General features: G+C 42.3%; 1 protein-coding gene across 2 annotated transcripts in view; it reads left to right on the top strand.

The window, feature by feature from the left end:
- Positions 1 to 6,827: 6,827 nt before the first annotated feature.
- Positions 6,828 to 26,593, top strand: part of LOC117268351 (ubiquitin carboxyl-terminal hydrolase 22-like) — a 28,967-nt gene continuing 9,201 nt past the window's right edge. The window contains exons 1-5 of one of the 2 annotated variants that reach the window (XM_033644713.2): positions 6,990 to 7,251; positions 8,144 to 8,176; positions 21,843 to 21,975; positions 23,488 to 23,601; positions 23,701 to 23,802. In XM_033644713.2, the coding sequence (XP_033500604.1) occupies positions 7,132 to 7,251; positions 8,144 to 8,176; positions 21,843 to 21,975; positions 23,488 to 23,601; positions 23,701 to 23,802 (502 nt within the window). In that variant the 5' untranslated portion in view covers positions 6,990 to 7,131. Of the gene's footprint in view, positions 7,252 to 8,143; positions 8,177 to 21,842; positions 21,976 to 23,487; positions 23,602 to 23,700; positions 23,803 to 26,593 lie in introns of both variants that reach the window. The other variant, XM_033644714.2, reaches the window with a different exon arrangement.

Below are 26,593 nucleotides of genomic sequence, written 5' to 3'. Positions count from 1 at the left end.
ACCTTTGGGATGTGGTGGAACGGGAGATTCACATCATGGATGCGCAGCCGAGAAATCTGCAGCAACTGTGTGATGCTATCATGTCAGTATGGACCAAAATTGCACAGGTGTACCCAATAAAGTGGCAAGTGTGTGTGTGTTTCTGTGTATGAGGCCTGTATACCTCCTACACAGTGTCTGCAGATTATTATCACTTTTAACAATTCTCTCTAGAAATGGGAACAGTGGGTCTCTGTTGCTATTATAGAAATCTATAATGAAACAAATTTACATTCAGTCAGCACACACCATCTATTCAGCCCGCAAACCCCTTGTCTCAGCAACAAAAGGTGGAGGAATAAGGCAAAAATAATTATTTCTGTGTATATTTTACTAAAGCTTAATGTTCCATTCATGATCAAGCACCATTGAATTAATTATAAATTCATTCATATTTATTTCCCCTTATTGTAATGGTAAGCCATTCAGAAACATGTGCAAGGTAGATTAGTATTCTTAATTTCGACTCAGTGAAAACCTATTATGTAATAAATGTCTCAGTTTTTATCATACTCCTTATTAAAAAACAAGTCATTAAAAGTGGAGATTGCCTAACATGAAACTGGTGGCAAACAGGCGTAAAATCAGTGAGAAAGGCTGAAGTTATTATGGTTTGTATGAACTCTGGCTCTGAACATAAATTCCCATGTATACGATCCAGAGCTGAGCATCTTTCTGGAAAAGAGCTTATCTGCAGTTTGACTAAACTTGTGCTTTACGACTATCAAGGGAGCTTAGGGTGACTGTTTGGCCTGGGGAACTTCAAGCCGCTTCGAGTTGAACCCATCCAAAGCACTCCCCAAGTGGCTTGCCTTGCCCCACCCAGACTCTGTGATGACGTGCATGGGCCGCTGACAGCTTCCAACAGCTGTGTCACCTCCCAGCATCTCAGGCAGAGAGCTGGCAGGATGCAGATGTCCTGTGTACTCATCTGTGGTCTAATATTAGCATGCTTCTTCATATGAATGACACAGATGATTTAATATTTTTCTAATGTTTTTCTTGTTAAATACTGAGGACATTAAGGTCAGATTGCATGTGCAAAACAAAAGTTTCATTTAACAAGAAATGTTTTCCCATCGTCTGAGTCCAGAGAAGTTTCTTTTGAAAACAACCCTCATCAACTGTCTTTAAAGTTGCCAGTCAGACGCTAATCATTATTCACTTTTAAGTAACATTTAATTTGATCAACAATGTTTCCTAGTCATGCACATTTGGTGTCGTATGCTCATGAAATCCTATGCATGTGGAAAATGGTTTAAGAGTCTTAACAGAGTCCAAAATGACCTTAAATAAATAAATCAATGGAATTAATCAGTGCAAAACTGAATGCCTGCATATACATTGCATTTTAAGCAGAATTAGCGGTAACACTTTACTTGAAGGTATCTACATAAGAGTGACATGACACTGTCATAACTATGACATGACATGGTCATGAACCTGTCATGAACATTATGTACATGTCATAAACATTTATGACTGCTGTCATTAAGTGTCATTCGGCTTTTGTAATGACAAGCTGACATTGTTTGGGTCGTCCTGATTATGACAACTTAATCAAAGTGACATTACCAGAAGTCGTCTTTGTCATGACAAGTTGACATTAAATTTGTTTGGGATGTCCTTATTCTGACAACTTGACATTAACCAGGATGACATTACCAGAAGATGTCTTTATGTCAGTGTCAAGTTGTCATTATAAGGACATCCAAAACAAATGTAATGTCAACTTGTCATGACAAAGACAACTCCTGGTAATGTCACTTTGATTATTGTCAAGTTGTCATAATCAAGACAACCCAAACAGTGTCAACTTGTCATTACAAAAACCGAATGACACTTAATGACAACAGTCATAAACGTTTATGACATGCATATAATGCTTATGATAAGTTCATGACAGTGTCATGTCATAGTTATGACAGTGTCATGTCACCCTTATGTAGATACCTTCAAGTAAAGTGTTACCAAACTAGCTCTGCCACTACTGGATTATTACCCATAAATGTGGACTTGAATCACATCACTTGGACTCGAGTCACACTTGAGTCAAAAATTTAATGACTTTAAAGCTGCCTTGACAAAATAAAAAAAAAAAAAAAAAACTCAGCTCGATTTAAACACCAGTGACCCGTGATTTCACTTGGACTTGAGCATTCTGACTTGAAATTACTTGATACCCACCCTCCAAACCCAAAGATTAAAAAAGTATGCTATTTAAAAAGTGTGCCACAAATCAGCTCATTTCCTCAATTAACTAACATTAACACTATTCATTGCCAGCAAGTCAGTGCTTAGTTCCCAAGATCCTCTCTGTTTGAGCCAATATGACAGTGTCCAATCAAATTGCAGGAGAGAACCATGAAGAAAAAATGCTACTGAGGGCCAGTTTGAAAAAAACAAAGGCAATTCTGTTTATGTACAAAAACTATGCGGTGGTCAACAAAAAATGATCTGTAACATGCAAAATGTGTGAGTTGAAACAGTGACAGTGATGCAACAACTTCCAACAAACTTGTCTTAACAAGTCATGATTATTGTGTATTTAATATATTATGATGTTAGGACTTGTCAGTCTTGACACGCGACTTGGCTCATGACTTGGATGTCAACACTTATTAATTACTTGTGAATTGCAAACAGTGACTTGATCCCACGTCTGTTATTCCCACAGAACTGGCTCATACTCATCAGTGCCTGTAAGGGGAGTCAGATTCCCTGGAAAGCAGCGGCTCAGTTCCATGGAGCTTTGGTAATCTGGTCTTTAGCATGCCTCTTTGAGGCTGTCACTGCATTACAGCTGCTGTTATTGACACAAAGGAGGCATGCAAGCTTTGAACAAACAGTGAAGTTACTGCCCGTTTATATCAATCAATTAAGCAGTGCGGGCAGAAGCCTATGACTGTTTGTAGGATAAGCACTTAACTTCATTCTAGATGAGGGACACTAGTATGATTGTTAAATGCAGTAAATCTTTGATGCATGAAACGCAGATATGGCAATCATTCAGTTTACGTCAGGCTCCATTAGTGCTGAAGACTCAAGATAAAAAGCTCAATGACCCCAATATATCCCTCTAGTACACGGTAGTGCTTATAGGGCTCAGACCTCTGATGGGTTCCCCTTAATCCAGCTAAGACACTTGAATGACACCTGAACTCTTTCTCTGTACACTTAAGCTTAAATAAGTCTTTACACTATCACTCTCTTCATTTTTATCCCCTCCTTCATACAAAGTTAAGCCAGCACTGCAGCCATTTTTCCAGCAATGCTCTCCAGCTCCCAGCTATACATGAATCAATTACGTTCAGCCTTCCAGCTTTTGTTTTGCAGTTTAGCTCCAGCAGTGCAGCTCAGTGCCAGCATTTCAGCAGCCAGCAATCCCACTGCTATTCTCTCTAGAAATAACCCTCTTCAGTTTATATCAAATGAACCTCTTAGATCTATGTTTTTAATTATCCCTGCATACCTCAGATGAGTAAAAAATAGTTTGAAGTCACTGAAAAGATTTTCCTGAATAATGTTGATCAATTGTTGAAATGTGAACACGCTGTTCTCTTCGCTGGGAGGATTGTTTGTGAGATATCCACCAATATGCTGAAGGCCTGTCCCTAAAACCTCTCCAACTGTCTGAGACAAGAACATGTGTTGTTTTTCCGTGATGAACTGAATAATCAGAGACACAGTAATTCTTCTGTTGAAGAGGCAGCTGACTGAAGCTTAAAACTTGGAGACATAGTCTGCTGTGCCAGTCTCTCTAGTGTTGGTCAGTTAGCAGTGGGAGTCTCTACTCTTTTTAATCTATTATACACAGTAACATACGCACTGAGTTTCACTATACTCACAGTCTTAAATAAGACTTCATTTGTCTCTCTGTAATACCAGACACCTAATGCAAACACCCAAACGTCACACTCTGACTACATCACTAGAAGCAGAATACTCAGGCTTCATTTATTTGCACAGAATAATAAAATAAATTAAAATGATAATGGAAAAGAAAACAGTCTGTGCAGGAGAAGACAGAAAACTCATATACAACTCTTTATTTTAAGATGTAAGAATGACATATATTCTTATTCAAAAGGGTCCCAATGAAGATATAAATGATTTATTGCTGCTAGTCTTAGAGGTATTGTCATTAATAGCAGAAGTTTACCTTGATTTAAATGAGAATAAATAGACCTGCACTGCCCCCCAGTGAACAATAGAGGGACTTGACACCTCTGTTCACAATGTCATAAACAAAGCCAAATTGCCTTCCTTAATTGAAAGCAAAATTAGGGCTGTAAATCATGCCAGATAAACCCAGATACTTGGAAGCCAGCCTGTAGTTTATAATATGTAATGGTGGTAAATAGTGCGAAGCTGTGATAGAGTCGGTGTACGCCTTAACTCAGGCCAGCTGCTTGTTCCAGGTCGTCTTCCTCTCAGGTGCAGATCTTGTTCATTACAACTATCTCCACCACCCCTGGGAACAGTGCTACATGTCTTATATATTCTGACCTGTTATAACTAGCTCAAATCCACCCAAAGCAAAAGCAAAATGACGAAGTTTAACATTCCCACGTGAATGCACAGTCCATTGACCACAGTATACACCAGACAAAGTCAGTAATTGTACACATCTGTGCATCTTCATTGGAGTGTTACTTTCCATCAGAACTTTTATTCATTTGTTTCTTCTTTTGTGAAAAATACATATTAAAAAACTCTTTAAATGAGTAAAGTTTTTGCCAAATCTCAACTTTCATTAGTGAGGGCTTTGGGCCTGTGTCATCTTAAACTGTTGATGTGAGCTTTTTGGCATTTACAGCAGCATCAGCATTATTTTTCTCGCACATCCTGCGCAAAACTGTATCTTTCGTCATATTTTTATTGCAATGTTTCTACTCAGTATTCATGTTCTTGAGCATTGCAATACTTTGCTTTATTTCAATTCCTCTCAGTATGATCTTTTTTGTATGTACGGGTGGCACAGTGGTACAGTGGTTAGCATTGTCACCTCATGGCAAAAGTGTTCTTTGCTCAAATCTGGGTTTTCTCTGTCTTCCTCGCACGGTCCTAAACCAAACTCAAATTTATTTATAAAGCACATTTAAAAACAGCTCAAAGTAACCAAAGTGCTGTACAAAAGGAATAGAATGCTAAAAACTTATACATAAGAGACGACATAATTGTCAGGTGCACAGCTCACACATTAGAGCTACAACACACACAGGCACGCGTCAGGGAAGACCAAATCAGGGGGACTCAAACTCTAATGAATAAAAGTAGGTATTGAGCCTGGACTTAAATGAGTCAATAGTGGAGGCAGATGGGGGGATGCTGTTCCACAGTTTAGGGGCAGACACAGCAAAAGCACAATCTCCCCTGAGCTTAAATCTGGAGCGTGGGACAGCCAGGAGCCCCTGGTCAGCTGACCTGAGGGACCTGAGAATAGAATAGGAGGTTAGAAGGTCTGCGATGTAGGATGGGGCCACAAATAGATGAACCTTGAAGTCAATTCTTAACTTCACTGGCAGCCAGTGGAGAGAGGCCAAAACAGGCATCTCCTCCAGGTTCCTGTGAGGAGTCCGCAGCGTTCTAAAAGACATGCAGGCTAGGTTAATTGGTGACTCTATATTGCCCATAGGTGTGAATGTGAGCGTGAATGGTTGTCTCTCTCTCTGTGTTAGCCCTGCAATAATCTGATGACCTGATGACCTGCCCAGCCCCCCCGCGACCCCAACAGGATAAATAGTGATGGAAAATGAATGAATGTTTAATGTATGCACCAAAAAACCCGACCTGTCCCAGGATTTTGCCTCCCTGTCAATCAAAGCTGAGGCCCCAGAAGGAGGATGTGAGGCCCCTATGGTCAGAGAAGCCTGCATGGGCCCCCAGCATGCTTTATGGAAGAAGGCTGACGTTGAAGCTGAGTCTTGCAGTCATATGGATTACTGCAAATTTAGTATGTTGATTTGTCATATACAACATCTATTGCACATCTGGAATCGTCAGTTGCTCTTCCTAAGGTTTCTGCCATTTTTTTCCCTGTTAAAGAGTTTTTCCTTACCGCTGTGAGGGTTGTTGTAAGCTGTAAAACCCTCTGAGGCAAATTGTGATTTGTGATATTGGGCTATATAAATAAAATTGAATTTAATTGAATTTACTGACTACATACAACAGATAACCACTAGGTGGCAGGCTTTCATTGATTATATTTACAGGGTTGGCCGTTTTCTGATTATACCTTCAAATAAGACAGTTAGATGTTTTCTTTCTTTCTGTCATTTTTTTTTTGCTGATGTTAAAATTAAAATATTTATTCCACAGTCTTTAGATGTCACATTCAAGTACGTGTTGAGAGAGTGGGTACTTACATCCATGAGATCCCTGAGACAGAGAAGGCATCTGTCAAACATAGCAATCAACAATATGATAACAATGGCTGACCTAAAGTAGGGGCAATAACAGCTGGGTGTATGTTTCAGAGGAAGCACAGCTTTTCACCATTCAGAATAACACTGTTGTAAATTTTGGGATCGGTCACAGACTCCACACTACTCTGAATGGGAGTTTTTTTTGTTAAGACAACGTCATCGATGCATTCTATAGTTGAAATCCACAATTCACTCCTACGGCACACGCCGGGGTCCAAACCAAGCGCGCCCGACGTGCTCTAAAGCCAACGTGATGACGTCACGTCTTTGTGTTGGCAAATCACGGTGTACGCTGGGCGGGCATTGTGAAGCTGTAGTTGAGTGTTAGCAGGCTAACTAGAGAAAGAAAGCTAACTAATCGTGAGAGTGGAAGTGGAGCTAACGTTAAAGGAAAAGGCAACTGTCAAAACAGCAAGGGGAGCAGAGATTTTAGTGAAGTGATAATTCCGTTAGATGACTACATGAACTGATGTGTAGCTAAGTGAATCAAAGACCGTGTTTGTCAGATGCCCGAGGAGCATTTTGGATACTAACATCGATTGTCCCATTTCCAAACGGAAACCATTTCTGGACAGACAGTTTCGTGCTAGCTAGCTAGCTAAGTGAATCAACCAGGAGACTTTTCATTGTCACCTAAAAACCCAAACCGAATGTTTTGTCTGTCATGAGTCCGGCCGGGTGCTCCCATGTGAACGGTTATAAGGTGGATAATTGGAAACAAAACCTTCGAGTCATATACCAATGCTTTGTTTGGAGTGGTACTGCTGAGACCAGGAGACGCAAGGTAAAAACACAGGAACTGCAACGTTAGCTTCAGAAACAAAAGTGAAATAATTTGAATGTGGCACAGACAGACACAGGACTGGTGTGCAAATGATGTCCCACATGAAGCACAAGCACTGAACGGGGTGGAACAAAATTACGGTCTTGGGGAAACTGTGCTCTTGCAGCAGCAATGTTGCTAGCACCAGGGTTAGCTAGCTAGGTTATCACCGGTAAGTTAGCTAGCAAGACTCTTGATGGGTGAGCTGCGGAGACTGGTGGCTTCTTCGCTGTCTTTACTGCAACGTTTAATTCCTCTTTATTACCTCCAGCAGTGCTTATTCAACACTTGTCTTGAGTCAGTGGGCTAGGTTAGCTTAGCGGTGCTGTTTGGGCAATGCCGAGCAGTTAGCTGCATGGCTAAACTTGGGTTTGGGGAGAGTTGTGGCCATGGGCTAACATTACCTCACCAAATGTACCCATTGTGTGTCTCCACACGCACACATTGGGTCCACACATTAGCGGTTCGCTCCTGGGCATCCCAGGACAGTGTTTTTTTCTGCACTGGTCATTCACTCACGAGTTGGGATGCTGGGGGACGTCAGCTGATTACTTCATTGCCAATTTCTTTTTGGGCTTATCCCACACCTGCTCGGCCTACACAGCTCCGAATAGCTCTCAATATGATGTCATCACTGGACTGTGTTGCAGTTTCTTTCACTTTCCCACCCTTTCTTGGCCTTTTTTGTCAACTTAAACTTGATTTTTGTATGTTTTTATGACATGATGTTCATTCTTCAGCTTCAGTTTGACTGTAAATTAATTAAAATATTTGTAGGTTGCTTGATTGTTGCACAAAAATCAATGCTTCTCTTATACATGTCAAACATTTTTATGTCGTTGTGATAAAATAGGTGCTTCAGAGTGATGCAGGATGGACAGAGCTGGTGAGTTGATGCTTATCCTCCCCACTTCTTCACTGACATACTGTAGTACAGATGAAAACGAGCTGGCTTGCCTTTCTCTCCTCTTGCTCACCTATCTGTGTGCCTCAGTGCCTTTTCATTTAATGGACTGAATATTAGATGTAAACCTATGGTAGCGGAAGAATTCCGCCCCATCCCTGTATCTGCTGTGATGCACAGTTACAGCAAGTGAGATTACTGGGTGGGAGGGTGGACGGTGAGCGGAGCAACCAAAAGCATAGTTCAGTTACATTGCAGGCATGTCAAAGCAAATAGCTAGGGCAAAATGGTCAATGACCCTGGTGTTTATACAGTGCTCCAGCGGTCACATGTTTTGGTTTGAGCACATCGTTCACATTGTCTTTAATGATGCCTTTTACACCCTGATGTGCATTGGAATTATAAAGTGCTAGAGAGCATCTGAAAATGTATGAGACAGTCCTAAAAGGATATCAGGCAGTGTTATGAGTGACACTGCAACAATTTTACCAGCATTTGATGAATGTTAATATAGCCTGTGTAGTTTCTTTCTCACGCTCTACCTGACAGGAATACAATTAATGGAGGCTCAGTCAGTCCGTCATGGAAATAAGATTGGTCACAGTTGCTTACAATGTTCTGCCCAATGCTATAGGTGTGTTTAACTGTTACAGACCTGGCCTGTTGCTTACCTTTGGAAGAATCGTATCAGTTTTGGAAACCTCACTGTCTCAGCACCATCACCGCTACCCTATTTTGCCAAGATGACCAACACCACAGCTAGTGCTTCAGCAGCATCTACCACTTTTCACCTCAGACTTACCTCTGACAGAAACTGCCATTTTGATAGAAACACTGATAGTATTTGAAGGGTATTTGGTGAAATATCTCTTCACTGTCTTCCTATCATGCCCAGTACATGGTGGCATGCTGCGTGAATAGCAGCCCTCCAGGTTTGAAGCCTGCAAGCTGTCACAGCCCTCAAGGTTAGACAGCAAGCAAAGACAATTTTGCATTGAAAGGTTGAGCTGTCGTGAGCAGGTTTTCTGTTCACTTTAAAGCTGTCATTGGTCATTTTCAGACTGAACTGCTTTGTATTTTGTACGCTCTGTCCTCCATCAGTCTATGTCATCTGTCAGTGCGGGGTTTTTTGTTTTGTTTTTTATCCTGGCTTAAAAATGAGCACCACAGAGTTTCTCTCACGTGCCACTGCGTTGCAGTACACCTGTGGCCTTGGAATCTTGAATTAATCTTACATAACTGTTGCTGACAATAGGCCTTGCTATCTCTCTGTCACACTGCTGTAAAACCAGCACTGTATCTAATAGGGAAATATTAGAAATATAATATTATAGTGGAAATAAAAGAGCTGCATATATTTTCTCCATCTTCTGTGTTTGAAAGATTGTGCCTTGAAAGTGGTCATGCTCTTGCATTACTGAATACAGTTGTTTACCATTAAAGTTGATTAACAAATAGCATTTAAAGTCAGTTTTGTTTACGGGAGCCATCCTTTTAGCTTTGCGTTATGATTCTGTTGTTTAACAGCTGTCTAACATCTGTTACAGTGTGTACCCAGTGGTTCTGCTCTGCCCATCTGGGCCTAGACACTGATGGTACAGGTGATTGATACACAGAGAAAGGAGAGCGGCTCCTCAATGAAGTGTTCTCTCCCCTGTCTAATTGCACTCCAGGATGGCTAAGGGAGTATAAGTCTTGTGTCTCATGCCCCCTTCACTGAGGTTCTTTACCACCTAACTACTCCGACATGCAGAGCAGGTGTAGTGCTGCTTTAGTGGTACACAGGCGGCGCATTCTCCTGAGGTGAGGCAGTATTTGATTTTGTTCAGCTCTGAGTTATGAGCTAAAAGACTAGATGCCATCACATCCTGACATTATGGAGTAAAAATACACGTACAAATCCGTCATCTGTCCTCGCTCTGTCGAAATGGTTATTTGAATAGATGACAGTGGCATTGAGGGGTACTCTGAATGTTAGCATGGCTGATAAAACAAGAGCTTTTCACCACACTGCTCACCGTGTATTCGTCTTACAATTGCACAATAATGGTAACTACATAGCCACCACTGTTGTAGTAGAGGCACCCTCCGCATAGAGGGAGGTTTAAAGAGTGATTGATAGAAAAGATGTGTTTCGACATCGTATTTAAACCAGGTTTCATTAGCAGGTGGCTTTTATCCTGAATTGCTGTTTTTCACCTCCGCTTTCTTTCCTTGTTTCGTTTTCCTTTTCCTGTAGTCTGTCCTCAGCAGCCTCCCTGCAAGCTGTCATCCTCTCTACCTCAAGCTAAAATCAATTCCCAGGCAATGCGCGGGGACTTTAGTGGAAAATCTGTCACCTGCTCTGCATGCACAATCTAAAACCCACACGGGTAACAAACGGCAGAATGAGTGCCAGAGGTAGGAGTTTGCAGAGATGACATCACAGCCCAGTGCGGCTTGGGATCTGCTATCCTTAATTAGGAAACATTAATTAATAATAATTCCTTGGCATGTTGGTGCTGGATTAAATGCCCCATTAGCTTTGGATGTGCACGTGGGCTTACACTGACACAGCGTATGAGAGCATGCACTCTGGAACTGGCACAGTAGTGTTAGCCATAAATTATGGATTTAACTTAGTGACAAATTTGACATTGTTGTCAACTCCTTCAGGCCTTGAGTCTGATGTCCTTTTGGGTAAATGTGCCTTAATTGTCCCATGTGCAAAAACACTATCTATTCCTAAATCATCTTATAATTGCATATGACACAAATGCTCCGTGGAGAGAAGAATTAAATGCAGATTGAGCAGTGTATTAAAGATGTCCCGCTGAGGGATATGGCAAGAATAAACAAGAGTGTTTTTCTGTGTTGTGTAAATGGACATAAAATCCTGCACGATTTTCTTTTGTGCATCTGTGCTTCATTATATTCTGTTCTGGTCGAGGTGTGCTACATGCCATATAGCCAGAGGGGCTACACCCACCGTAGACTGTCAGCTTGTGTCATGTAACAAAAATCGGCTCCATTTTCAGATTGCAGAGGAGGAACTATTGTTCTGATGCACTTCCCTTTATGTCCTCCTGGGTCCTGACTTTGATTCCCGTCCCTTAATCTATTATTACTGCGTTGTTGTGAGTGTATGTTTAATGAATCTAGTGAGCATTGTACGAACCTTGGTGTGCCTTTGTCTGCACAGATTTCTTATGTTTCCTCTCTTAATTGAGATTCATGTTACACCAGATCGCAGTGTGCCTTTTTAAGCAGACGTGCACAGACGGATGTCAGCGCAGCTCAAAGACAGCAACCTGCCCTTGCTTTTAAAAGTTAAATTTGTTCTCCTTAGGCCCAACTCCAGTCATATTCATAATTTATAGTTTGTGAATGGCTATGGTGGTGGAGGGATTGTGTGAATATTCATGAAGGTCATGGTTATTTATTTTGTGCGCCGCTCCATCCGGTAGGATAGACTCCATTTACTATGAGAGGAGGTTCCATGTCTACTAAAACATTGCCGCCATGAAGGAATCTGCTATGCAGTTAAACCACCAGAGCTATTATCTTAGGTTGAGTGGAAATTTGATGAGATGAACGCAGGGTGGGTGGGGTTGGTGGAATTTTACAGCCATAACTGCTTTGAAGAACTCGCTGTCACTTTGATTAAAGGGGTAAGGGTCGTGATTAGAGAGCTGACTGATGTCAACTTGTTTTTAATCTTTTACTTTTGATAAATCATATATGATCAGAGGAACCATAACCCTCCCCCCTACCCTTTTCCCACAAATGCAACCCCCTTTTCTGCTCGGGATGAGGGAAGATGAGAGAGAGATCGTTTGCTAGATGTTGCCGGGAAATTCAGAGGCAGGAAAATGGATATATTTTCAAGGATGACACATTTACTTCCTTCTGTCACTCTTTTCTCCCTCCTGTTCTTTCCCTTCACATACACAAACACACACACACAAACTGCACTGAGGCGCAGCCAATCCCAGAGAGCGGCTGATTCCTGTGCTGTGAGCAGATCTCTTTGTCAGATCAGTCTCCATCACATCACAGGCCTGCTCCCTGACTCATCAGCATACGTTTGTAGCATCAGGATCTATTCCTCCAGCCTCTTCATAGCCCTTGCTTGTTCCTCTTCTGCGCTCACTCCCACGCTTTCTCTTCCTCTTTTTTCCTTGCTGCTTGCTTTCGCTTTTTTTTTCTATTTGCAAACCTAGTTCAGCCCACGATTCTCATTTGCCTCTTGATTATCCCATTAAATTTTGTGCAAAAGAAATGCTTGTATTGTTTATCTTTTGATAATTATAATGCTATAGTTACAATTTTAAGATTACACAAAATATACACAGCATTGGTAAACTGCCATACTAATTCACAGAGGTTTTTATGTGAATTTTTGGATTCTGTGAAATTCATAGCAAAGCCTCTAATCCTCTCATTTCCCCCACTTCCCATCCCGTCCTTTTTCCTTCATCCCTCTGCCTCATAGACAACACTCAGTGCGTTTGGTGATGTCAGACGTTGGTTTCTGGCCCCCTTCCAGTCCTATTTCTTCCAAGTCTGTGTGCTCTCTGTCACTCCCAGGTCTTGTCTAATGTGGCTTTCGGTCTGTCAGTCACTGTGGCTGTGGCTCAGTGACTCAGACCAAACAAATGGCACAAGGTCTGTAACCTCCTCCCTTAGTAATGGGCCTGGTGTCACCTTGTGGTGTCCCTTTCACATGCTATAGCTGCCCAGTTTTTCAGCCTCGAAGAATCTAGCCTCCCATATTGACAGTGTGAGACTGTTGTAATGTACTGGAAGTCTTTGTCATTGTACTGACTGTGCTGGATGTGCTCTGCCACAGTGCTTTCATCCTCGCTGTTTATTTTAGATCAGAGATGCAAAAGGAGTCTGCCACTGACTTACTATGCTCAAGCAGTCTTCCACTAGGGAGCAATCCTGGTCAAGAAGATGCAATGCTGACAGAGGCACAAAATTGAAAGTAGTTAAAGGAGGTGGGTGGGGTGCTGGGGTGCTGCATGCATGTGTTAAACTCCAGAGCAGCAATGGAGAGAAGTCTCATGAAAAAGATATTGACAGGGCAAACAAAAGAGCAGCATTTTTGATGTTGTGACGCCTTGATATAATTTGTGCAATTGCCATGTAAGCTAATAAGGATTAGTCTTAAATTTGAAAATGTTTGTGCCCGAGGACGACCGTGACTTTGCGTTTTGATTAAGCTCCTCTCTGTGTAAGCTGCGTCCAGCTCTCCTCTCGGCCCCTCCTCGCCAGACGAGTTCACTTTGACTGATTTTCTCCTCCATCTCTCCCTCCGACCATTTCTCTTCTTTGCCCTCCCTTCAACCAGAGACGACGCTTCTCATTTGACTGGCCAACAGGCTCTGGAAAGACACTGCTGCTACAAACCATGCTGGTCATGGCCTAAGCCAGCCAATGAGGCTGCTGTCCAGCCCTCCCTTAGTACCACCATCTGGCTAATGAGCTGTCAATCACTCCCCAGGGGCCGGCCAAGCCCAAAACCAAGAGGCAATCAATCTCCTCTAGTGTGGACACTCAATTATTCCCTATTGTTAAAACCTTGGGCCCAAGTGACAGCTTTTCTTGGGACTCGGCTTTTTGTCTGGAAATGGCTCTCTGTCCTTGTGAAAAAGGTGAAGATTGTGGCATTAGATCCATGCAAGATAATTTATGACTTGGGTCTGCTCGATATATACTCCCTTTTAAAGACTTTGCAGTGCACTAATAGCCCCACTGTGCCTCTATTCTGTAGGTAGTGTTCATAGATTTTCCTGGAGGTAATGTTCAGTGCTCTTCAGATCCTGATTGGTGCCATTAGGATAAAGAAGAAAGCAACTTGTGATCTGATGAGATTTGTGTCCAAGGGGAACATGCAGAAGCTCCGTACTGTGGGTGTCAGACACACTCTTGGACATGTGTGTGTGTGTGTATGCTTTCTGTCGGCGGAGCAGGGTGGTTGTGGGCATCTGGTAGCTGCAGGGTTTGACAACTGATCATGCACCCTTTTGTTAAGCTGGAGCGAGACTGTTAACCATCTGTGCAGACAAACACAAACACACTGCTGTCTGTGTGATCCTCCCTCTTGCCGTACATGTTTGTTAATGTTTTTACTGGTTTCTTTGCAGCCTGGGTCAGTCTACACACGGGTGAATTGGATAGATGTTGGCTTTTTGCTCTTGTGTGAGGGGCTTTTTTGTGGCTCCTTTATGAGGCCATATTGCAGCTTTTATTCTATATATGTTTGGTGTGTGTGTGAACATTTGCGTAAGGACACAGGTAGTCTTGGACCAAATGGTTGTGTCACACCATAATACTAGTACAACCAAAGTCTACTCAACCAAAGTAGACCAAAGTCTAGCATAAACCATGATTTTTCACTGCACATTTGGGAGTGGCAGCCCTTCTGCTGTCTCCTCTTTTTTTCTCCTTCACCCTCTGATCTCTGCAAATCAAGGGGGAAGCGCAGCCTATCTCTCCCTAATTGAGTGATCTTAATCAGATTCACATATGCACGCCTATGTAGATCAATCCCATGTGCTAACCCTACTTCATCACACCAACCTACATAACTTGCACAAGCCCCAGAGAAGCACTGGACTACATTTTTCATCAAGGCATCAAAGCTACTCCACCGTGAGTATCTCAGCTTAGTTCCACTCCATCCACATTTCATTCAATTTTATTTCTTTTTCCTGGAGATGCCAAGAAGCTAGACTCCATAGGCTTGGGCTCGGGGTTTAGCTGTAATGTCCTTATAGCAGTGTGTGACAGTATGAGGCCAAACTACACACTCCAACAATTCCTCATCTCTCCCGCAGCTCGGATTCATTTGGATGAGGTGGGAATACATTCTCACGCAAAGACCATACAGCATGTCATTGTCAACGGAGGTTACAATGAGCTGGTGGAGGACGGAAGTGAAAAGAGAATAGAGTAAGATTCTTATTGTGTGCGTCCCAGGGGCTGCTTACTGAGACTGCATTTTGCAGGGCAGTCATTGTCATGTGGGGATAGTGGGAAGTCGGCAGAGATAGGGAGGGGTGGTTACAACATCATCCTGCCAAGGCACTGACAGGCTGCAGCCCCACGGGGTCAGTCGGCAGCACGGTTCTGGAACATCACCATCAGTCTCCCTCCCCAGCCTCCCTCAGCTTGTTCATATTAGTTATAGAATCAGAAAGGACTCTGTGTGTGTGTAAGCTTGCGGAGAGATTCTGCACGTCTTGTTATGCATATTTATAGTGTGCAGTGCGCATGTCAGCCATTGTTAATTTTGTTGATGTATGAACATGTGTGTGTAGAGAAGCATGCACAGGCGTATGAGTGTAAGGCAGCTTGGTGAGTCACTGCTCTCATATAGCCGTGCTCTCCACCCCGTATTGACTCTCTCGCTCCCCTCCCCGGCCCGTTCTTTGCAGCAGCAGGAGCGTGCTCAGTAGAGCCAGACCTTTGTCCACATCATAATTGTTGTCGTCATTTTCTCCTCCTCAGTTACAGCTCATCACATTACTGCCTGTGTTTGAATATAAGAATGCATCATCTAAATGCTGAGGTAGCAATAATACATGTGAATTCAACGAATGCCAGAGGAGATGGAGAAGCTGAGAATGGATGTTACTTTATTAAGATTTGCATGTTTGCTGCTAGATCTAGAACATCGGACGATTCACTCTGTAGTTGTTGGACTTCAGTCATTGTTAGCTGACAGCCATTCAGCGGACCCACAAAGCATGTAATGCTATCTCATCCTCATGTTAAAGATGTATTGGAGATCTATTCATCCAGCTAATGCCTCTCTGCATCTGTTCTTCCATCAATCAGCAGCTTTGTACATTAGTGGGTCATTCCCCCGGACACGGTGCTCAGCCTAACTTGCTTCAAAGAGCGCATCCCAGATGGGAGATGCAGCCTAGCGCAGCACGAACGCGAGCTTGCTACCTGTTCAACACTTGTACCAGTCATCTGAGCCAGCGGCTGATCAATAGCTGATCTAATAGAACATTAAAAGCCCTGGGCGCAGAGAAAAGGCAGGACTGCTGACACTAAGGAGTAGACAGCCTGTGAACCACAGTGAGAAGATGAGAGCACAGAGAAGCCGGGGGGCAGGGGCTGGAGTTGAGATAGATTTTATTTCCACCAAAGGGGTGTTGAGGCAGGGGAGGGCGAGGGCAAGGCATGGCGTTGGCAGGGTTACTTGTTTTTGACTCAGAGTCTGGGTGCAATGAAGGTGGATTGGGGACTATCAACATCATTGCTTAGGTGGCAACTAGGCATTTTTCTTATATGAACTCTGGACAATGTCCATAGAATCAGGTCTGGAAATTGTCCCCTTTCACACATGTAGCACACAGCAAGAGATCGTCCATCTCAGACAGGTTCTCACCTTCTGAAAATACTTCGTTTGCAGGAGGCAGGACATGATGCTGTGGAAATCATAGGGTTTTGTTTACGTAGCCAGTTCACAACCAAATTTCCTGCAGTTCCTTGAAATTTTCTGCATATCTTGGTGACGACTCTGACCGACAGAAGTTTTTAAATCTCATCATCTCCCCAGTTAGGCATTTTCAGTGGCATCTTTGTGTAAATGACCCTTCTACTACAACCAGTGATGTTTGCCGTCTTACGCTTTTGTGTCAGTCACATGATAGAAATGTCGCCAACACCTTCCCTCACCTGCTGTAAATTCTCTGGACAATTACCTGCTCTGTTCACGCATGGGCTCAGCATCATATGGACTTTTTGCTATGGAGCTGGCAGGGTGAAGTCTGTTAAATGTCCGGTCCAACTGATTCAGACATTTGCATTCTCACATACAGCTCCTCCAGGTATTGTCTACATAATTTCAAGGTTGCAGTGTGTGACAGAGGCATAAAAAACAAATGTTTGGCGTGTCTTTATATCTTTTGTTAGAGCTTGTAGGATTTCATTTAGATCCTGAAAACACAAGTCCCGCTACACACGCTACCCCTCTTTTTTCATAGATTGTCAATGACACAAGTTCTACCTAAAAGATAAAAGAGAGTGCCATAGATGTGGTTGGTTTTAGTGACAGTCGACACTTTGTTCCTTCCCCTCACTCACCATACATGCCTCTTGGAAAAGCACCCCCTCGCTTATTTGATTCTGCCCCTTCTCTTACACACCCATTCAGAGCTGGCCGGCTAACACACCAATATGAATAAAAACAGAGCTTAGTGTCTGCGACCCTGAATATCCCCTCTACTGCAATGTCATCACAATCCAGCCCACGCCTACTAATGCTCAGCCAAAACATAGACCTGACTGTGAGTTTTGCAGCCTATCTCTGCCGCAGTGCATAGTAGCATATGTCTGGTATTTCATGTAACACCCATATCCCTAGCATACCATGATGTGAGCAAATTAAGATTCAGTTACTGCCAGTACCCTTTGTCAACTCCTCCATACAAAATAGAGATTTGCACAGGACTGTTATTTCAATCTTGCACCCACCTGCTGCTCATGCACAATTTTCAACCATTTCCGCCCACTCCCACAGATGAGCTATCCCAGTTTTGAAATTAAGATCTCTGCCATTGCAGCTATTTTCTTTCGAAAACCTGTGTCTTATTACAAAGGGAAAATAAGACAAAGGTAGAACAGATACACTTTGTCTGATTTAAAGGAATACACGTTGAGTTACTCAACAGTTTACTAAGCCATCTTAGAAGAGCTTTAGTAAGTAAGTTAAAATAAAATACCTCAGGCAGTAGAAACCAATTGTGGCTAAGGCCCTGTTTAAACAACAACAGTTTCTCTAAAAACAGAAAAGTCTATCCTTGGCGTTTAAAAAACATGCTTAGTGACTGGAACCGTAATGTGCATGTGCGAAAAGTCTCCGTTTTCAGAGGAACTGCATATTGCAAGTTTACATGACCGTTTCCAAAAAATTGCTCTCTGGAACACGTTTTCAAAACGCTGCGTTTCCAGGCACCCAAAACGCCACTGTCGTGTAAACGATCGGCCAAAACGCAACTTAAGTTTACGGTTTTCAGTTGAAATCATTGTCTTATAAACAGGACCTAAAACATCGCAGATTGCCTGTATTGTTGTTGTGTCAAATAGCAGGCTATACCCGATGTACCATCAAGATTCAGAGCGGCAATATTGCTGTTATTGTTTACTACGTTATTGGGAAATTTGTTTAGTAATTTGACTTTTGAACAGAAATGTACATCTAGACGCGAGAACAAGAGTGCAGATTGAAACAGACCTTCTTTTGGCAATGCATTTGGATGCACAGAGTTCAGTGGAACACCAAGCATTTGTGCAAAGTCAAGACCAATATCCTTGTGTTGGCCTCAGTATACTGACTGCCTACTTGCAACCATATTAGGCTATATACTGCAAATCCTTTGTTTGCAACATTTGTACCTGTAAGAGCTTCATGTTGAACTTAATATTCAATGTTGTGGCCTTGGATGTTGAGGTTTTGAGTCATCTCGTCAGTTATTTTGTGACATATTAGTCATTGCTTTATTTAACCACACAAGTGGTATTAGTTTGACTTGTGAAGTCATTGGATTACACAGCCTCACCATTCTGTATTATGTGCCATCCAGAGAGAAGGAAGTGAAACCGACTGGCAAAAGCTCTTTTATTCCTTTTAACAATACGCTTTAATGTTGTTCATATGGTGTCAGGTTATACTATTGTACTGCTGGTCAAAAGATAGCAATAGGCAGACAATACTGCACAGGGCCCTTGAGTTCATGTCCAATAGCTTAAACAAGGTGTGTAGGAGTGTGTGAGTCTCTCCTCTGAGCTAGTTTCACACAGTGTACCAGAAACTGAAAACTGGTAGGCTAAATCTCTCTCGCCAATAGTTTCTTTATCATTTTGTTTCTCTTCACCTTTGCTTCACACCTACTTTCCCTCTGTCTTCTCTTTATGAGTGGGCGACTCATTGCGGCATGGTCTGTACTCTGAAAGGCTTTGATTAGATCTTTCCTCTCTTATTCAATTTTTCCCTCTCATGTTTGCACACCACATTTTGCTGTGTTTTTACTCACATTACCAATAGTACTGTACAAAGAAAGTGTTAAGTTTAAAGTAGTTTGCATAGTACTGATACACTAAAAGTGGCCCACCCAGGTTGTGGCATTTTAGTATACAGTATGCATGTTATACATTTTTTAGAGTGTAGGCATGGGGTGATTTGAAAATTTCATGACATGTTTATTCTGGCCAGAATTGTGATTCACAATGTTATTATCCCGATGATCATAAAAATATACTTAAAACTCTTAAAGTGGCACCAAAACCTACTGGAGAAATAAGACTTTTATTATTTGGTTCAAAGTATGCTATGCAGGATTGTAGGTTACTGTTTGTACACACACTGACTAGCAAAAGTGAAAGTGAAAGCCAACCCCAGATTCACTCTCGTTTGGCGTTTCGTCACTATACTTGTGTTTTTATCGGCACTGTGTCTCTTGGATGCCTGCTGCTAAATGTCCTGAACACAGAAAATAACAAGAAAATAAGAAAAGGACCAAGTCTCTGGAGAAAAATACACCACCACGCACTTCTAGTGGGTCGTAAGTGATGATTGAGAGGGATTATATCTGTATTCTGTAGGAGTCTATACATTGGTCTTTAGGGAAATCCTGCAGAATAGATTTCTGAGGATCTTTTCACATATAGTCCTTTTTAAGCAAACCGATCTCAGTCCTCTTTAAGGGCACCAAAAAGTGGACCAACAGAAACAAGACTCAGTTCTTTTTGTGTTCGCATTGTCAGTTCATTTGAAAGGGGACTCGATTCTCTTTCTGGTCAATTTCAGGATGTTTTCACATTTAGTCCTTTGTAAGTGAACCGAACTCAGTCCTCTTAAAGTGGACCAAAAAGTGGACCAACAGAAATGAGACTCAGTTCCTTTTTTTTCACATTGTCAGTTCATTTGAAAGAGGACTCAGTTCTCAGCTCTGATGGGGCCTCAGTCCTCTTTCTGTTCACACTATAGCCTGTGTATAATATTGATATAATTTTGTTTTTACTTTGAAGTGGCATTGCAGTGCCATTATGAAGCCCCTCGCTTTCAGATGAACTTAGAATTGGAGGAAAAAACCGTGCTGTAGACTGTTAGCGTTGATGTGTTCTACATTCCACATCTGGAGACGTGCAGTATCTTCCTTGGACCAAACTACTTGTTGTCTTGCATCCTTGCAATCGTTACAGGCCGACGTGGTACAGTGGCAAAGAGCAAAGCGAACCTGGCGTGCTTTGTGTTCACAGTACATAGGTTGAGTGAACCGCACTGTGGACTGGAAGCAGTCCGAAAACTCAGACCATCTTGGTTTGCTTCAGAGGAGTCTGAGTTCTCTTGGTGCTTTCACATAAACGCAAAAATGCTGAGTCACAGCTCTGAGTCTATTCATCGGGCTGAAAAGGACCAAGTGTGAAAAACACCCTAAGAAACATTTTATTGCATCACAGATAGTACACATATCCTCTTTAACTTTTACTTTGAGTGGGTTTTTATTATCATGATCTGCGGTAATCTCATATATCGTCCTACCCCTAGTATAGTGTCAGAAGTGAAATCACAAATCACATCTTCAAATGCTCGCCAAGACAGCGTCAGGCAGCTCCACAACATTTAAGGCTCCAAGCTCACCAGCCTGTGCACAGGCATACAGCCATTTAGTCAAGTACAGTCTGTTAGTGAGGCCTTTGTTGCTGTGTTCATTAGCTCGAGAGTTATTGGATGCTTTTACAGTGAAGCCAAGCCTGTTCTCAAGGAGTTGGGGTTGTGTGTAACAGCTTTGGTCTCAAGGCTTTTAGAATGTAGTTAATGTGTCTACAACTTGTGTACATGTGTGCCTGTGCTAACATTTCTGCCCAGAATTTGTGATTGTCTTCACCATGTCCACACTTGTCTACCACTCTTTGTTCAGTTCATCTTTTCTCTCCCTTTTCTTCCAATGTTAACCCTACTCAGAGTGGGTCATGGAACACCAACAAACCTTTGGGTTTTCCTTTCTCATGGTTGTTGTAAAACTTTTACATGTCTACAGCGTAAGCACCAGATGTATCTGAATTGTGCATGAGGAGCCCTCCGTATGCCTGTGCTCCTGTGCAGGCGGCGAAGCTCATTTTTGCAGGTTTGCAGAAGATGTCAGGCATTCTAATGTTCAGTTTCTTCAGTTACCTCTGGGTGCTGTAGTCAAACCAATTACACACACTCCAGCTGCTGTTAGTGTGTGCCTCAGACAAATTCTGCTTGCCTTCTCCAGTGTGCCTGCCAAGCATTAAATCCCATCATGCCCCGCATGTGTTAGAGAGCGAGAGATTCAGTGTGGAAATATGTTGTTATTCAACTGCATTGAATTTGTCAACAGGCCCAGCAATCTTTAGTCTGTCTTCATATCAGGTCTATTCAAGCATCGTGTCCTCAGAAGTGTTTGTGTGACTGACTGGGAGATAGAAATCTGATTCAGCTGGCAGGGAGTTCCACTCCGCCTACCTATGCCACTCTACCGTATAGCTCAGGGCTCTGTCCTGGTCCTGCTGCAGAGGATTTTCTCACCACACTGACTGTCCTCTCCTTTTTTTTGCTCTCAATTCCTTCCCCCCTCTGTCCTCCCCCAACCCCTTCTTTCCTTCGGGTCTTTCTTTCCAGGCCAAGTCGTGTATCTGTCACATGTGTGGCGCCCACCTGAACCGACTCCACTCTTGTCTGTACTGTGTCTTTTTTGGCTGTTTTACGAAGAAACACATCCACGAGCACGCAAAAAACAAGAGACACAATCTAGGTAAGCCACACACTCACCCAAGACAACGGTCTGGGGCAAATCTGAATTGCTTGTGTATCGTTTTCATTGAAAAGAAATCCCACAACAGAGCTAAAATGATTTGATAGAATATCATCTTAACATATAGCCCCTCCCTGCGTCCAAGGCTTAGTCCCATCACGTCAGTCCTCGCATTCACATGCACCCCTGTGGCCCACTGCAGCATCAGCTATTATCAGCAAAGGATTACAGCATTACTTTGGGCAACTTCCTCCTCTGAGCAGACAGGGAGCTGAACCTCACTCTAACCGCAGCACATTACCATTCTGGTGGGAGCGCCTTATCCAGTCAAATGTCATGGGTTTAAGTTGGTTCTCTCCCTTTCATACAGCAGCAAGGGAGGGGTAGACATTGCTAATCCACAGCTACCAGAAAGCCCGGCTTCAACCTTACACGCTAATTATGCTAAATAAGATAATGACACTAATAAGCAAGATTTTGATGTTACCCTGACGAGGACAGCTAAATATGGAAACCTGGGAGACCGTGGGATGGCTTGATAGTTGTCTGAATGGCTTTAATTGATTTAATGCATTTCAACAGTTAGGATACACACACACACACACACACACACACACACATACGCACATACATACCCCAAGTGCACGGCCACAGTGTTAATTACCTTTGAGCTTTCCACAGGAGCCTCTCTGACTCTGGCACTCTGTTCTTCTCCACCTCTAATCAAATTAATCCAAACTCCCTGTCTGCTAGAGTGCTATATAGCAAGCTCCCTCATCAGGACTCCTTTTTTAAAACATTTTTTTTGTGTCTCCTTTTCCTAACAACCTCACTCCTCAGGTCTCCATTCACATCTACCTCTCCTATTCTTCCACCTCCCCATCCTTAAATTCTTTGCTCCAGAGTTACATGAATTCCTTCCTGTATTTTATGAATACTCTTCTTCCTCTCGCTGCCATGTGTCTTGTTTTTGTTTTATTTTTCTCTCTTAATTCATTGCATGGTTTATTTTTTTATATGTTTATCTTATCTCAGACACCAAGAAAAGCACACACACGAAAAACAAAGCACTGCGATGACAATATAACATACACTAGTCAGGTTCTGTACATGATGTGTTAGCTCACTTTCTCAGTGTGGGTAGCACCAAAAACACAAAAATGTCCAGTTAAGCTAAAAATAGGTTGTCACGGCAACAGAGCCGAGGTATTGTTGCCGTGGAGTTTTTGAATGGTAGAGGATGGTGTGTTAGTTGAAAGCCCAGATGGGGGTGGGGGACAAATACACCTATTCCATCACCCCCCCCCCATATCTCTTATAATTGTCAGGGCAGGCAATGAGATGGGAACACATTGCAGTGAGTGGCGGAGAAAGCACTTGTCTCGAGGCTGGCTGTGCAAGGTTGGACAGTAAAATAAAACCCAATGTGTGCTACTGTGGTGGAAAAATCTATTTGTAATTATGGTGCGATCTCTCTTTCTCCCCCTCTCTTCCCCTCCTCCCCGCTTCCAGCGATAGACTTATTATACGGTGGAATATATTGTTTTGTGTGTCAAGACTACATTTACGACAAAGACATGGAGCAGATTGCCAAAGAGGAACAGAGGAAAGCCTGGAAATTGCAAGGTAGAGCATTTTGTGTTCCGTCAGAGAACTTGATGCAGCTTTTTAGAAACCAGATCATCATCTCAGTGTTGTCACACATGTGTACCTTTGTATCCACAGGAATAGGGGAGAAATACACAACATGGGAGCCGACCAAGAGGGAGCTAGAATTATTACGACACAATCCAAAGCGGAGGAAAATCACTACGAATTGTACCATAGGTAAGCAATAAACTACACTGTTCAGTCTTTTCATCTCTAGACAGTGTGTGCGCTACTCTGGGGATTTCTTAAACCTGCATGTGTCTCCCCATGTGCCCGTGGCATAAGTGTACTAAGGGTCACTTTTGTGTTTAAGTGTGATACCAAAGGTCAACCAGACAGGACAGCCCCATAGGCAGTGCTCTGTGAGAGGCAGGACACAGCGTTCTCTCACTGATACTGGAGATGCTCACCACAGTGGGCCTGAATTTGTGTCTGTGTCTCCCCAGAACATGTTCTCTCTCTGAACTGTTTTCTCAGTGATCTGTCGCTTTGTTTTTACTCCTGCTGTCTCTATTGTCTATTTGATTTTGTACATGTACTGTCCCTCTGCCCACTGGTTCCTGCCATCCTTTATCCCCTTCTATCTTTAAAGAGCTTGGTTGGTAGCCCTGATTGAACAGTAGACTGTGTGTGCATGTGTTTGTGTGTGTGTGTGTGCGCGCGCGCACCAGGACCAGTCTGAAGTATTAAAGCTGTCGCTGAGCGCTCTCTTCCAGAACCAAACCTTGCTCAATTGGAAGAGACCCAAGACCTCACTGTGTCTCACCTGTTCTACTGGCCATCAGTGGAAGACTGGAGCTTTACTTTCACAGTCTAAATGAATTCATTCACAGCTTTGGGGTCTGCTCCAGGATACACACAGTGTTGCTGGCAGACCTGACCCCTAACAACAACAACAAAAAAAAAAGAATTTAAAAGTGCCAGTGGCTTTTATGCATAACACATACATATGCATATTGAGATGTGCGCACTACAGGGTGTGTCAGTGGTTCCTCATGGGGTTGCCACTACATGATATTTACGCCATCGATTAAAGGGACATCCCAAATGATCATTTGTATATTAATTACTCAACTTGTGTTACGTTGAATTTGTCAAGAAAATGTGTTTTTCTTGCATGCCTCCAGTGAATTGGATGAAGCCAAAAAATCCAAAAACTGAGAAAATTCTTGAAGAATTGAAGTCGACCGTGTTTAACAAAAGCAAAACTTCTGTTTACAAACTCACATGCAACTCGTGCAGTATAACAAAGAATCGTATATCCCGTCGTACGCTCAGTAATTCTCAAACACGTATATATTTCCCCATAAACCTTAGTTTTTAAAGCAGAAGTCAAAGTAAAACTTAACAATGCTCTCTTCAAAGACAAAAACAGTAATTTCATCTTGCTGGTCTACCACTACCTCCATCGGTAGTGTTATTGTGTGACTTTGGTGAATCTGAACCAACCCTTTAAAACACCAAAGTCACAGATACAAACGCAAACAATCTAACTGATCAAGGCAGTTGTAGCACCCACGTTCAGTGGGGTAAAATTACCTTTTTGTCTGGCTTAAGAAAGAGCATGAGTTTAGAAAGTTTTACTTTCAGCTCAGTTTTAAATCGTACGTTTTTAGCAACAATGCATGTGTTTGAAAAGTACTGAGCATACAAATGGTTAAATGAGACGTGATGATAGTGCATGAATTGCGTTAGAGTTTGTAAACTGATATTCTTACTTTTACTTAAATTTATCATGATTTTTCTCTGTTTTTTCGGATACTTCTTTAATCATAGGCATGAAAGAAAAACAAAGTTTCCTTTATGAATTCAACGTCACACAGGTTATTGGTTTACAAATTATCATTTTGGGGATGAAGCACTCTTCTAAGCATCCACATATTTTTTAGTTTAGTTGATTAAAAGTTTGGCTAATAAAATGTCAGAAAACAGTACATTGAAACCTAAGGTGATGTCATAAGATGCTTGTTTTGTCTGAATCAATGAGCAAAAGATAATCAATCCACTATCACAGGAGACAATGAAAAGTGGCAAATTCTCACAAGTAATAGGTTGTAATTTTTTCTTGATAATTGACGGACATGTTTAATTAGCAATTAAAAATGATAAGTGTTTAGTAGTATCATATAAATAAATGCTATGTGTGTTGTTCTTTTGGCCGCCAATTCAGTCATGTACTCTAATTTTTAAGGTTTCTAATAGTGCTTTTAAACATAACAAACTCATGTTCATTTACCTGGTTAGTACAGTTCTTTTGGGCTGTTGTGAAACCTGTCAATCGATCCCCAGTGGGAACCAAAGAACGGAACCAAGATCACTTGAAAAGATGATTGTGTCTGACTCCATGTACTTTGTCAGTTCATTAAGTCCATTGAAAAGCGTGAGACACTGATCTCACAGTATTTAGCCTTGAATCATTACAGCTGAAGAGGCCTCCTTTTAGTCCTCTTCCTACGTTTGACATTATTCATAACATGCAATTGATTCGCAGTCTAACAATAGCCAACTAATGACACTTAGTTATTTCTCCATGAGCTCTTTGTGATGCCAGAGAATGTAAATACACACATCAGAAGCATTAAAGCACTGTGTTAACTTCTGTCAGTCACTTTGATTTCCCCATGTGGGTGCTCATGATTGAAAATGACAATTGCAGGAACTGTTCAATCACTGAGTTGCCTGTCAGTCTGTAAAACTTCATGTTTACTCCTGTTGGTTAGTGTTTAAAAAGTCAGTGTGAACACGAACTGGACCAGAATGAAAAAGCAACAATACCAACCAAATGAACTGGACTACGGGTGTGAAAGCACCCTGATAAGCATGTTGACCACAGCTTTAATTTAGGCAGCCCCGAGCAACAGAGATGAGGTCCTTAGTGGTGATTCAAATTCCCTCCATTGCCAGCAGTGTGAATCACAAGCACAGTCATGTATAATCTCCGTTGTTCTGCTGCCCTCACACTTTTCTT

Source organism: Epinephelus lanceolatus, chromosome 18 (genome assembly GCF_041903045.1).
Source record: "Epinephelus lanceolatus isolate andai-2023 chromosome 18, ASM4190304v1, whole genome shotgun sequence".
Taxonomy (NCBI): Eukaryota; Metazoa; Chordata; class Actinopteri; order Perciformes; family Serranidae; genus Epinephelus; species Epinephelus lanceolatus.
The sequence above is the reverse complement of the archived record's forward strand: the minus strand, read 5'-3'. Positions and strand labels throughout refer to the sequence as shown.